General features: G+C 42.9%; 1 protein-coding gene across 10 annotated transcripts in view; it reads right to left on the minus strand.

The window, feature by feature from the left end:
• The window catches only part of LOC146866977 (caspase-7-like), a 400007-nt gene that overhangs the window by 122564 nt on the left and 263678 nt on the right, over positions 1-13765 (minus strand). For all 10 annotated transcript variants that reach the window (XM_085603337.1, XM_085603340.1, XM_085603338.1 and 7 more), the window contains one exon: positions 6731-6879. In XM_085603337.1, coding sequence (XP_085459463.1) covers positions 6731-6879 — 149 coding nt within the window. The remainder of the gene's footprint in view (positions 1-6730; positions 6880-13765) is intronic.

Raw genomic sequence — 13765 nt, forward strand, 5'->3', positions numbered from 1 at the left:
TGGGGGTACCGCGGCGGACGGAAAGACAGTCCGCCTTTTTTCCGCCGACAGGCAATTGTTACGATTGCCTGTCGTGCGGACCTGGGGCATAATATGGTGGCGGTGCCTGTTCGGCCATATTATGATGCGCAAATTTAAAGGCCTTTCCACGGCGGTGATGCTGCCATGGAAAGGCCGGTGGAAATTGCTTTGGGGGCCCATTAGGGGCCCCCAGGGGGAGTGGGGGGTTGCACTTGAGGGGTACCTATAGTACCCCACTACATTGCCATACCCAAGGTGGCAGGCACCGCACGGTGTCTGTCATGTTGTGCATAGCAATGCAAACCATGCACTTTTAACATTGCGGACGGAGCTGCACCCAGCAGCACAGTCCGCAATGTTAAAGGCCAGAATGCTCCCGCCAGTGTGGCGGGCGCATTCTAATTGGCCTCGTGGGACTGCTGCACCTCTGGCAGTCAGTCCCATTTTCCGTTACGGCGGTGGGCGGAGAAAGTCCGCCCGCCATCGTAATGGGGCCCATAGTTGTTAATTAATGTTAAATATTTGATATTTATTGTGGGTAATTGTAAATTTTTGTGTGTGTTGTTTTTACTTTTAAAGGGGTAAAGGGTGGGTAGGAAATACATTTGAATTACTTTGATATTAGTTGTTAATAGTAAGTTTTTAATTTACATCTAAGTTTTAATTGTGCTTTACTATTTTATAGTTTAATTTAGGTGTGTGATGTGGATATTATAGAATTAAAGTGTGTGTAGTCAATTAATGTTTATTCGTTTTTTATTAATATTTTGTTAATTAATTATGTTAATTATGGAAGTATACTTAATTTAAATGTTGAAGTATTTTGTTTTTGGTGTGGTGTTATAGGGAAGGAAATAAAAGAAATACATTTATTTATTGATTAATATTGTCTAGTTTACAACAATTCAGTAAAAAAAACTTTTTTATTGTTTTATTTTATATAATATTTGTAGGTTTTTGTTATATGTAATTAATATTATAATATGTTTTCTGTTTATATATAATATATATATATAAAATATATTTTATTTTTCATTTTTTAAATATTGTCTCTCCGCTATCCAACACTTTCCCTAATGTTGCACTCACTGGAGTGGGAATAGTAGTTTTTACATCTCCGCTATCCGGCACTTTCCCTACTGTTGCACTCACTGGAGTGGGAATAGTCATTTTTACTCCTCTGCTTTCCAACACATTCCCTACTGTTGCAGTGACTGGATTCACTGCCATCGCAAGCACTTTTCTGCCCGCCAGATTACGATGACGGGTGGTGTGCATGGTGGACGAGAAGTCTGGCTGCCACGGGTCTGCCACGGGCAATAGATACGATTGCCTTGCGGACCCACCATGTATCTGTAGAATGGTGGTGGTGGCTAACAGGCAACGTCCGCGAAATTACGATGTTACTTCTAGCCAGCCTTTGAATGGCGGTTTCTCCGCCATTCAAATGTTGGCAGAGATTGACTTCGGGGGCCCGTTGGGAGCCCCCCCTGTGCATGGGCACTTTCTTGAAGCACTTGGGGGGAACCGCCCCCCCCCCACATTTCCCTGGACCATGTGTCAGGAACCGCGTGGTGCTTTCTACGTAGTGCAGGTAATTGTAAACTGTCCATCTTTAACATTGCGGCAGGTGCTACACCTAGCAGCATCCGCCGCAATGTTAAATATAGTGGGTGCGACCGCCACAGTGGGACTGCCGCCTTGAAGGCGGGCGGTCCCACTCCCCGACGGCGGACGGCCTGAAAGCAGTAGTTTTTTCCTACATAGCAAAGGCATCAATTCTTCCCTTGTGTCACTGCAGTGCATTTAAATTGCAGCCTCCACAGAGCACTGTGCTGCAGTTGGCACACATATATATTTCTCATATATGTGAGTGATTTAAGTGCACAATGTAGCACACATATGATATTCAACTTCCAGGCCAATGGTGCCTTTTCTGTGCCATCTACAATGGTCTTATGTACATTTATATAGACCAATTGGGCAAAATGAATTTGACCAATACCATGGTATGGCCCAAACATATGCACTGTGGTAGTGATTGGCAGTCTAGCAGAGGACAGGGTCCTAATCATAGCAAAAATGCATGTCCAGAAAAATTCAAAAAATCTGGGGTGACCATGGAGAAAATGAGAACTTCCTACGGGTACCATATTAAGTTTCCAGCTTTTTTTTGGATCTGATGCAGACTTGCAAGCCCCAATATTTTAAACGAATATTTGTAATGTGCAGACAGGTTTGACATTTAGCCACAGAATCTTGCCCAGACACAATCTGCAGGACTTGAGGATACAGCAGCAATGGATCAAGAGGTGCGGCAGGAGCAACTGGTTGTAGCAGATTTTAAACAGGCAAGCCAGGGTTGCCAAAGGCTAAAGTGTCTACTGCAGTACAAAAAACAGTTGGCTCACTAGAGGAGAATTTAGATTCTATGAATCAGTCAGCACAATTGTAAACCTTCAGAATCTTGTCCAGGATGTTGGACTAATAAATCTGATTAACTACCCGTAAAATGCTACTAAAACCTGAGTAGTTTGAATTTGCATTTGCTTGAGGTGTCCGATTAACCTTTGGCAATGGGTGGAGTCTCTATGGGGTATCCGGGAGATTGGCCGTCTCACTGGCGACAATGCAAATTCAGATAGAATCTCGATAGCTTAAATACATAGTTCACTCTGTTCCTGCAGAAAATTGCTCATGTGGTCTGCATTGCCTACTGGGATCACTGAAAACCCATTTAGTTGTCTGGGCTTGTTGGTGTAGTCTCTGGGGTTTGGGGATGTGCTCTCATTGCAAGCGCAGGAGCAGTAATATCATGGCCGGCCATGTATGGAATATGATATAGCACTTTGTCTGCTCAATGGCTCAGGACAACAGCAAACTTGCAGACACCGAGAAGCTATATTCCTTTCCTTTTATACAAGACCTCATTTAGAACCATGTAATACATCGTGCAGCATCCACAGGGAAGACAAATAGGCAAACAGATGCACAGGTCTTCAAAGCATATTAATAATCATGATGGATTTACCCTTGAGCGATGATTGCTTGCATGGTTTGCAAGAAAGTGAGCAAAATAGTGATATTATAATGCCCTTGTTACCTGGTAAGTGCGGGAGAAGGTAGGATTTTATTGTATTAGACCAATGTATGAACTGCCTGAAAGTTGGGGGTTCTCAAACCATCAGGCTGGGCAAGTTGTGTTTTAGCAGGTTCTAATAGTGCAAAGTAGAATGCAAAATAGTGTGACTGTTGAAAAGGGGTTCATTCTCTTGAAAATAGGAAGGGCACTACAAAAGGTTAATTCCAAAGCGATAAGCTTAGGTGGAATAGTGTGAAGTTCAAAGTCCGGCCCATTTGCTGCAAGACTTACATGAGTGATAAGAACACGTAGGAAATGGACTATAATGAACTTAAACTGGTGAAACAAATGGCTTCTGCAGCAAATTTCTATGAACAGAGTTTGCAATGAGAATTTTTGCAATGGTGTTAATGTGGTTAACACACTCTTTCGAGAGTGGCTTTGTATGAAAAAGTGAGAATGCAGTCAATGTTTTATTGACCACGGTGAGGGATATTTGCTGTAGAACATGATGTAGGACTATGTGATGGCACACAGTTGGGAACAGCGAGTGGTTCAGTAAGAGCAGCGAATGGTGGCCACCATGTGGATGATGTGCCCACTGTGAAACAGTGGAAGAATTAACAATGAGAGAGAGAGAGAGAGAGAGAGAGAGAGAGAGAGAGAGAGAGAGCTCAGCACGTTTCTGTGAATGTTTATGTTTTGACTTATGTCTTTCACTGTCAACTCATTTTTGATTGTTTGTAGTTTTCTTTCTTTCTTGTTTAGCTTAATACATTAAAGAAAGGGGGTTACTGTGGTAGGCTCTCTGAGGGTAGTCATCTGTGACAGGGTTTCATGTAATGATGTCATGGAATGGTTTGTGACCTGGTGTAGAGGATAGAACTTTATTTTCCTTGCAGCACTTTAAAAAGTTATTGCATCTGAGAAAGTGAAGCAAAATCTCTTGCTGAAGAACACTGGAGCAGCTGAGTTTTTTGTACATATCACAGAGACTCTCAGAATCTTTTTACCTCAACTTAGAGTAGATATCACTGTCCCATGTCTTCACTTATCAACATACAATTGAGAAAAGTCACCAACTTCATTATTGTTCAAAATTATCAACCACGTCACGCTTAACTGAAGACAAAATGAGTTAGTGAGTCTCGAACACAATGTTGTGGACAATCTTTACAAAGCCACATGCATAACTAAATTGACTACATAGTCTGTCATTCTTCTGAGGGTTTGCTTGCATTGGCATTAAAGAAGAGGCATCCTAGGTGAGGACATGCATACAGATAACAGTGTCTCTTGGTAAATGGCAGCAGGGAAGGAGAAGTAGGATTCCATGTGTAAAATATATCATCTAGAGCACACTACGAGCTACATTTCCCATTTCTAGCATGCCATCTTATTGAAACTGTTTGGTATTAGCCACCCATTGAACTCCATACTGCAGTATGGCACAATGAAGATCTCCAAAGTGGGCCAACCTCATTCTGATTAATGGCTAACAAAGTTGCGTTTAAAGCAGCACCATTGCACATGGTTTGAGTTTGAGTCTATATATAGTGCTTGATATCTTACAGACTATATTGTTATTTTGGGGAAGTGCTCGACAACGAGCCACCCGTTTCCACTGAATGCTTTTAAACACATATCTCTGTGTGTAAAATCCACGTAGCTTAGCCGTTAAAGGGCTCCAATTCACAGTGATACCTTTATTTTTTTTGCCAAGTAGATCTTTATTGCCATTTATGTTTTTTGTTTTGTTTCCATTCAGTGTACAAACATTCCAATCCAATCTTAAGTTTCCGGCTGATGCCATTAGTCGCCATACGGTACACAGAACAGGTATGTATAAGCTACAACACAGATAAACACCTGCTGTATTGCTATGTCGTATGAATCTCTTGTTTGCGGATGTTTGGGTGTTCACCAGGGAGCGTGTCTCTGTATCACTTGTGATCTCTTGTCAACTAACCATATAACTGTTTAACTGGAGCCGAAACATTTGAACCCTAATTCTGTTGAGTCAAGTTAACCTACATTATGGAATGGACTGCAAACCACTATCCTCTCAGGCACATGCCATGGCCCTTAGGTGCACCGTGGTCTGGGGGAAGGGGAGGATGGCACAGTCATGGTGTTGGATCTATATGGTCACAGTTACACCTTTATAATCCAAGATGAGATCAGAAAAGATTGAGCAGCGCACATACCTACCCACATATTGATATATGATAAAACATCTTCAGTACCTCAAGCTGAGCAACTTTAAAAACACCCTCCAATATCACCTGATTGTAAGACCATCTGAAAGAAGATTTAGCATTGGACGATCTTGCACGCTAGCGAAGCTCAAGAAAATGGGAGTATGATTGGGCTTATATCTACAAACAATGAAGCCAATACAAAAGCCCAATCTAAATGCATAGATTAACTACAAGTAAATTTACTCTTACATTTTTGAGTAGCTTTACTACTTTTGGCTATTCTCCTTTTACAAGTGTAAATTTACTCAAAAGTGTAGACTTGCATGTCCCCACCACCTGAAATAGGGTTTGGGATCAGTAAGAACATCAAGTATGACTACAAAGGTACTATTAGTAGTGACTTTACAACAATATTTAATGCTCAGTTCAATTGGTAGTGACCTCCACAATCAGGGCAGAGATTTCCCCATGGTAAAATATAGGTAAATGAATAACAGTTTAAGTTAAAAAATATTCTTATGTTAAATTTTAATGACAATTTCAGATATTTATTTTAAATGTAGAACAATATGAAAATGCTACCACATTAATAATTTTAAATTAACAATTATAATATTTTGAATCAATTAAATGAAAGCAATATATTTCTGAAATTTAGATCAAACAATTCCCACTTGAAGTAAAACAAATACTTTTTAATATGTGTTAAAATATATTGAAAGTGATATATAGAATTAAAAGTAATTTAATTATGTTTAACAAATAGTGTTATATTGATTATCAAATAGGAAAGGTTAATAAAATATTGTAAAATATAATAAAAAATTATGTTTTAGTTCTACACAATTATCTAACATTAAATATAGTGTATTTATATTTTTAAATAGTTTAAATAATGTAATTTATTTTAACATTAGTTACTGTGGGGTTTTATTTTAAGTACCTGCCGCCATTATTTTCTACTGGAGAGTGTTTCAGTTCTTTACGACTGTTTGGGGCCTTTTTGGCTGCAGTAACTATAAAAGGCCAGTTTTTGAATGGGAATGGCCTTTCTCTTCTGTGGGTGGGTGCATGTCCCCCCACACCCTTCCCTATCCCTCCCATAACCCTCCGTTACTCCTCCGTTAATCCCTCCTCTAGTAGTAAGTATTACCTATTTTCCAGCCAATCCCCCTGTACCTCCCACATTTACTACTAAACCATAGGCATACGTGTGGGGAGATCTCTGGAATCGGGATGGAGATTTCCACACAGAAAAGATAGGAGAAGGGAAGGCAGAGAGATCCGCACGTAGGTTTGTGAATAGCATTTAGCAGAATGTTAGTAGTACAAGTATAGAACTACCAACATGCTACAAAATTTAGTTTGCGAATAGTCCCCAAAATGTTGCAAAGATAGAATGCAAAGCGGATACTAAGAGCAGTACCTGTACTTTCGTGGAAGTTCTTGTTGTTGATAATAATGCATTTGCCAACTTTCGCATAGTTCATCTGATACATATAGGTTTGTGCAACGATTCGAAATTGGGTCTGAGCGGAGGGGTCAGTGTTCTGCTCCTGTTCATTTTTCTTTTTTCTGCAAAACAAACAAGAGATTTAGACACTGATGTAAGAGATCTAAGACGCATGATTCAGTGACAGGTGGACATGCAGATATCATTCAGCCACCCAAACAAGTCCATTTTGTCACAAAAATAAACATGTTATGAATTCTGAAGCAGACACTTTAATGATTGTGTATTATGAAACAATAGAACTTTGGGAGAAAGTGTGCTCTTAACTACTGGTAGAAACACTTTATCCAGAAAAACCAAAGGCATTATCTCATTATGGGACGTAGCAGGTAGCAGCAAAGGACTTTTTCCCAGGGCCAGCACTTATATTAGGCAAATTAACACTGCCTTACAGCACTAACAAAAGGTACAGCCAAACTGCAAGAAACCAGAGTAAAATGGCGTTTTCTACATGCAGGCATGTTTCTACTTATGTAGATGGGCGGGGTATGAACGATAATGGTACTCCTCATGCGCATCATTAACATTCATATCAGCCCTGAAAGCAGTGGGTTACAGAATCATTAGGGTCTGTATAGATTTTATGGGGTGAAGCTGAGGCACAGGATGTCTGTGGTTCACAGACACCCAAGGCAAAAGGTGGGAGGCACACCTGTTCTCCCTTACCAGTGGTACTTCTTACAGCAAGTCTCCAGGCAAATGTTGGAAATGCTCAAAGATCACAACACGTGTAAAGCCAGTCCATGAGTCCAGGTGGCGAGGGATTACTTTGAATAATTGCTCCCACTTGCCTTTATTAGTGCAACATCACAACGGTGATATCAGTTTTGAGAGCGTGAGATTTTCTGCAGAATGGAAATGGCTGCTAACATGGTCAACATCACAGTTAATTTCTGTTAGGGAGAGTCATAGTCAAGATAAAAAACAATCTCCAGGGGAATTCAGGCATTCACTGCTACTCTTTTAAAATATTTGGCAAACCTTTAATTATTACATTTGTTATAGAGGTATATCAATAGTAGGAAGCCCTTTGATTTGCTTAAAGTCATATTTGATTGAAGACTGAAGTCGATTCTCAAAAGGAATGCTTACCCAAAAACGTTTTAAAGAAGCTATAAATTAATAGCTTATATAGGGAAATGGCCGCTTCTTCGTAGGGCTCCAGCTCCAGCGCTTAGTCGATCCAACACACTGATCTGGCCCTTGCGGCGGCTCTAAAGACGTGCGTAGCCCCGCTGAATCTGGCCCGCACCCCAAAGACGAACTGTGAGCCGAGACGGCGGCTGTGGACCGGGTGACACAGCGAAGACTGTGGCTCTGATCGGGAGCCGAGATATACGGACGCTGAGCGTGGTGGTCTTGCCCCGGTCTTGCCGGCTCACGAGAGGCCGTGGTTGCGGCCTGCTGCCTGACTGGAGGTGTAGAGACCTGCGGGCATCAGGAATCGGGTCACGCATCCCCGCATTTATCCCGGATGTGCGGGTGAGCCCCTGGACCTCCGGCTGCGTGATCAAAGGTGGGTGTGAGTACGCCCGGGGAGAGTGGTGGCCGGGCTGAAGCGGCCCACACTTGGCAACGCGCCACACAGCAGTCCCCTAAAAACAGCCCCACCGGGGGAACATCATCCTTCCTGTGGCCCCTCCTTGCGGTGACTGGCAGTGTCCCAAGTGGCATTCGGGGTGGGTGCGAGCATACCCAGAAGAAGTACAGACAGAGCAGAGGAGGCGAGCGCATTGTGTGGCGCAGTGCGACGCTTCCTTCGGAGGACCCGCTGAGGAGACGCCATCCTTCCTGTGGCCCATCCTAGGAGTGCCCAGCAGTGGTCCCAGGGGCAGTGGGGACGGGGAGCTCCAGTTGGTCCGACTACTTGGGAACGAGCTTTGGCTGCAGGTGAGGAGGGGAAGGCAGCTGAAGGAGGACGGCGTGGTCCGTAAGGCAGCACAATATCCGACGGATTGAAGCTTATTAAAATCTTCTCTCTGACTTGCTAAGCTAATAAATATCTGCAATATTAGCTGGCCTTTGCCGGTAACCTGCTGCTTCCAGTTACTCCCTTATCCTGCTCTGTTTTTCGGACCTTATTGTTCTTAAAAATCAGGGGCTGCCTTTGTAAAAAAACATATTGCGAGCACATAAACTTTTGGGAAAGAGTTGAGATTCAGCAGAGGTTTTGGCTTTAGCTGGGTCAGTTTGCCAGAATTTCGAGGATTGATGTGGCATTGTGGGCAATTGAGTTCTTTGGCAGCCACCAGCGCACCTGTGGTTCTCGTACCAGCACCAGCGCCTGCACCTGCTTACTCCTGCTGACGGGGCAGATCTGCGACTCTTCCCGCTTCTCTCCCGCCGCCGTATTTCCTGCCACCTGTGCGGCCGCAGTGCGGAGGGGAGCCAGGGTTGTGGGGACTACGAGTCCCAGCTGGAAGCCGCCTACGGCAAAGGCAAAGGAGCGCCAGGAGGGGCATAAATCATACTTGACTGCCCGCGCGGGAGCAAGCCGGGCTAAGCCCGGGCAAAGGGAGGGCCAGAAGAGGCCAGAAGAGGCTGGGCTGGGCCATGGACCCTGTACTCTGACCTTTTGGACTTGTTTTACTCACTAAAGTGTGAGTTTTAATTTGTTTGTCACTAGAAGTTAGTAGCTTGTTCTTTATGCGCCGGTAACCGGCTAATGTTAAGGCTAATAAACCCGTAATTGGGGCAGGTTCCATGGAAAATTATCTTGTACAAAAGGTTAATCAAATTAATAATACCCGCAGAGCGTCTCTAGGGCGAGGTAATGATTCTGTCTTATCAGCAGAGTTGCCTCCCCCTCTGGTGGATCTAGCGGCTACAGATAGACAGGAAGGGGGTAATGGGGTTATCGCAATTACTGTGGCGCAGGTACATGCAGATCAGACTGAAGACCAACCAGAAACAGTACCTGATTCGTCAGAAGAAGAGACACCACCCCTATCACCCCCCCTTAGGCCAGTAAGATTGTGCAGGAAGGTACAATTTAAACGTGGGGGAAGAATTGTAAACCTAAAGCAGGAAAGAGCAATCTAGCCCCAAGTAGTGTGGTAGCTCGAAAGGACCCAGAGGATGGTAGTGGTATGGGTGGCACCAGTATTAATATAGATTTGGAACCTTTTGCTCTTCTAATTCATTCTTTGGAAGAAAAAATAGAGGCAAAAATCACTGAGCTGATGCAACCCCTGTTATCTAAATTAGACATAATGGCTCTGGAAGTGGAAAGACTAGGTGGGCTGCTAACATCGCATTTGGCTTTAGCACCAGGAAACTCAAATGTAGAGGATAATAAACCAACTTTTGAGGGTCTGGGAACAGGCAGAGTTAATTTAAAAAATACTAGGCAGTATACAACGGCTGTTAAGCCCGCCCCATTTGATCCCAACCCACCAATTATGCAGAACATAAGGGCTACGGGAGTTCATGAGGGCATGTCAGTCCACAGTTATGTAAAGAAAACTCGCCATGTCAATCTTCCACCCGACTGTGCACCTTATGTGGCTGTACTTACAAATGTCCCTCCCATTGAGTCCATGCATATCAGGCCCATGAGGAAACTCATGATTCTTTAAAGAATAGAACGGTCTCTTGGCTCAATAAAAATTGTGGGTTTCCTGTTAAATTTGCTGACCAAATAATAACAACAAGAAGGGTGAATTGGATTGGACCATCTAGTAAGTTAACAAATGGTGACTGTATTATTGTTAACTTCAGGCATCCTCAACATGTTGCCACGGTTTTACTAAGAGCAGCATCAATGGTTCATACTCCTAATACCATTGGCATACGCCCTCTGGGGTACTTTTACTCCCACCTGATTAAAAATCCACCGACCCCTGGGCCTCTTAGATCATGTATATCTTTACAGCCATTGACCCCCAATGGAGCTTATTTGTACAATGTTGGTAGCCAGAGTGGGAATGGTATCAATATTGCAACACATAATAGATTTGATGCTCTCTCGGGATTAGAGTCATATGACTGACATGAGGTATCTGCTGGGCAGGTAACTCGAAGATCAGAGGACCTGGGATGTATGGAGAGTACCTTGGCAGTAACAAACTCAAATAACGTAATCTCCTGGAATATTGCGGGTTTAGGCATAAAAATGGTGGACTGCAACTGGATTGGGTACATTAAGAAGTACCAAATTATCTGTTTGCAAGAAACCTGGTCAACTGACTGCAATCATTTTCTGGAAGGGTATAAGGCTTATTATGTCCCTGAAGTAGCGACCACTAGGGGCAGACCCAAAGGGGGAATGGTTGTGTTTATTTCTATAGCACTTTGTTGTAAGGTGCGGAGAATTACAACAAACCATACTGGTATTATTGGGCTAGTTTTAACAGGGGATAACTGTAGGGCTGGCCTTGTCAATTTCTATAATGCTATTAATCTAAGTACTGTTTCCAGTCAGATAGTAACACTGAACACCTTCATTAGTAACTCTATGAAGGATTGCATTCACAACCTTATGGTGATGGGGGATTTTAATGTGTATCCCTGTGGAGATCCCCTTTTTAAAATGATTACAGAACTTAATTGCTCACGTTGTGAGGATTTCCATTTTGAGCATACAACTGAGGGGGAACATTTATATGACATGCTTAATGAGTTGGACCTAACAACTACGATGGCTTTGATGGCCCCTACCAAATGCTTTGATACCTTGACATTTAAGGGGAATGGGAGGGGAACCTTTATAGACTTTGTTCTGTTAACACCAGTAATGCAGTCTTTTGTGGGATCCTTCTCCATTGAAGCTAATGAATTCAGTGACCATAACCCTCTCACTGTTTTCATGAGGGGCCCATTGATAGCTAAAGAAAGAGAAGACTCCTCTACTGGTAGGGTGAATATCACAGACGGCAGATGCCGGTTGAGATGGTCCACGGTTACCCCCGATCTGCTGTATAATGAAATTAAAGTTACATGTGCAGATGAAATCACGGTTTGTACACAAGAGGGTGCACTCCCAAATACTGTCTTAAATGCTTTCCAATGTCTAGCGGATAAGGTGTCTCAGCTATTATCAGCACCTGTAAAGAAGTCGGATCTTAAAGGACCTAGGTGGTTTAATCACGACTGCTCAAAAGCCGCCAGAAATCTAAGAGCAGCACTGGCGTCAAAACCTAGGATTAAAGCTGATGTTCAGTTGTGTCGAAAGACCTATAAAAATATTATTGCTAGACATAAGGAATCCCTTAGGGAAGAGGCGTGGTCAGAGATTCTAGATCCTGCCACCCTTCGGAGTAGTACTAGATTTTGGGCCTTGGTGAGGAAACCGTTCCTGGCCCAGGAGCCGGGAGACGGCCTAGAAAGCCATATATCCAAGGAGGATTGGGAAGCGCATTTTAAGAAGTTATATTGTTGTACAGTGGATGCCATTACGACTTCTGCCTGTATTGATACTGGTGAACAAATTGTTTTTAACAGAGGTGAAGATTTTGAGGGCATTTTGGGGCTCACAGGTGGGAAAGCCCCCAGGCCTGATGGGATTCCCCCTGACTTATTTAAGTCTGAACCTAATTTTTGGGCACCCATCTTAGAGTCTGTCTTCAATGCTGCTGTGAAAGAAGGATGTCCATAATCGTGGGGTGTTTCTACAATTGTCCCGGTTTTTAAGAAGGGGGACAAGGGTAGCCCACACTGTTACCGACCCATTTCACTGATAGACTCTATGGTCAAGATTGTAGGAAGAATTGTACTGCAAAGACTTACAGATTGGGTTGAGGAAAAGAATATTATGTCCCCCTCGCAGTATGGTTTTTGTAAAGGCCGCTCGACAATAACCCAATGCCTCAACCTCTTTCTGATATTAAGCAAATACACCGTAATACAAAAAGGCACCATCCATCTCACCTTTATGGACTTGTCCTCCGCTTTCGACTGTGTAAACAGGGGAAAGCTGTGGCAGTCCATGAGGTCGAAGGGGGTAGATAGCGGTATGGTTGATTTTCTGGTTGATTTACATTGTAATACCAGAGCCAACGTGAGATACTCCCAAGATCTGAGAGTAACAAATAACTTTAGCATCGGAAAGGGTGTCCGGCAGGGCTGTATTCTGGCCCCCTTTCTTTTTAACTTTTATATTAATGAGTTAGATGGTGTGTTACAGGATGTTTGTGCTCACTGCCCAAGAGTAGGCAGGCGTGGAATTCCAATACTTCTTTATGCAGATGATGCGGTTTTAATTTCAAGAACAGAGAAGGGGCTTCAATCCTTGTTAAATGTTTTTAATTTGTTTATGACGGACAGAGACCTTCTGGTAATAATACAAAATCGTTTGTTTTACAAGTTGGTCAGCAACCAAAAAGGTCCTTCTCATTTAAGATTGGTGAAGAAGTAATTCCCTTATCTAAAACTTTCTCCTATCTAGGAGTTCTTTTTGATACAAAATTAAATTGGGAACCTCATCTTGTAAAATAGAAAGGAGAAATGGTGAGGGTTAATGCATCTATTTTCAACCTTGCTGCCAAACTGGGGAAAAAACCCATTTGCGCCATGCTGAAATTGTATAATGCTAAGTCCGTGGCAACTGCATCTTATGGCAGCGAAATCTGGGGGTATGTTGGCGGGGAGCAATTACAGATCGTGGAAAATTAATTCATGAAGCGCCTACTGTGTGTCCCCATTGGTACGTCTAACCTTGTTGTCCATGAGGAGCTGGGGACGCAATATTTATGTGATCTGCTTTCTCTACGTCCCCTGACCTGCTGGCTCAAATTATGGCTAAATGAGGACATACCCCTAACACATTTAATTGTGAAGGACTTTATGGGCCTGGACAAGGCAATGTGTTCCCCTTGGCTAAACTATTTAAAGTCAAACTTTGAAAAACTTGGACGATCTGAACTTTTTGCTAATCCATGCCTAATTTCAAAGGGAGATCTGGAGTTCATTAAACAGGCCTTCTTGATGGACAGGAGGACCCTGAGAGAA

Source organism: Triturus cristatus, chromosome 1_2, assembly GCF_964204655.1.
Source record: "Triturus cristatus chromosome 1_2, aTriCri1.1, whole genome shotgun sequence".
In the NCBI taxonomy this organism is placed as follows: Eukaryota; Metazoa; Chordata; class Amphibia; order Caudata; family Salamandridae; genus Triturus; species Triturus cristatus.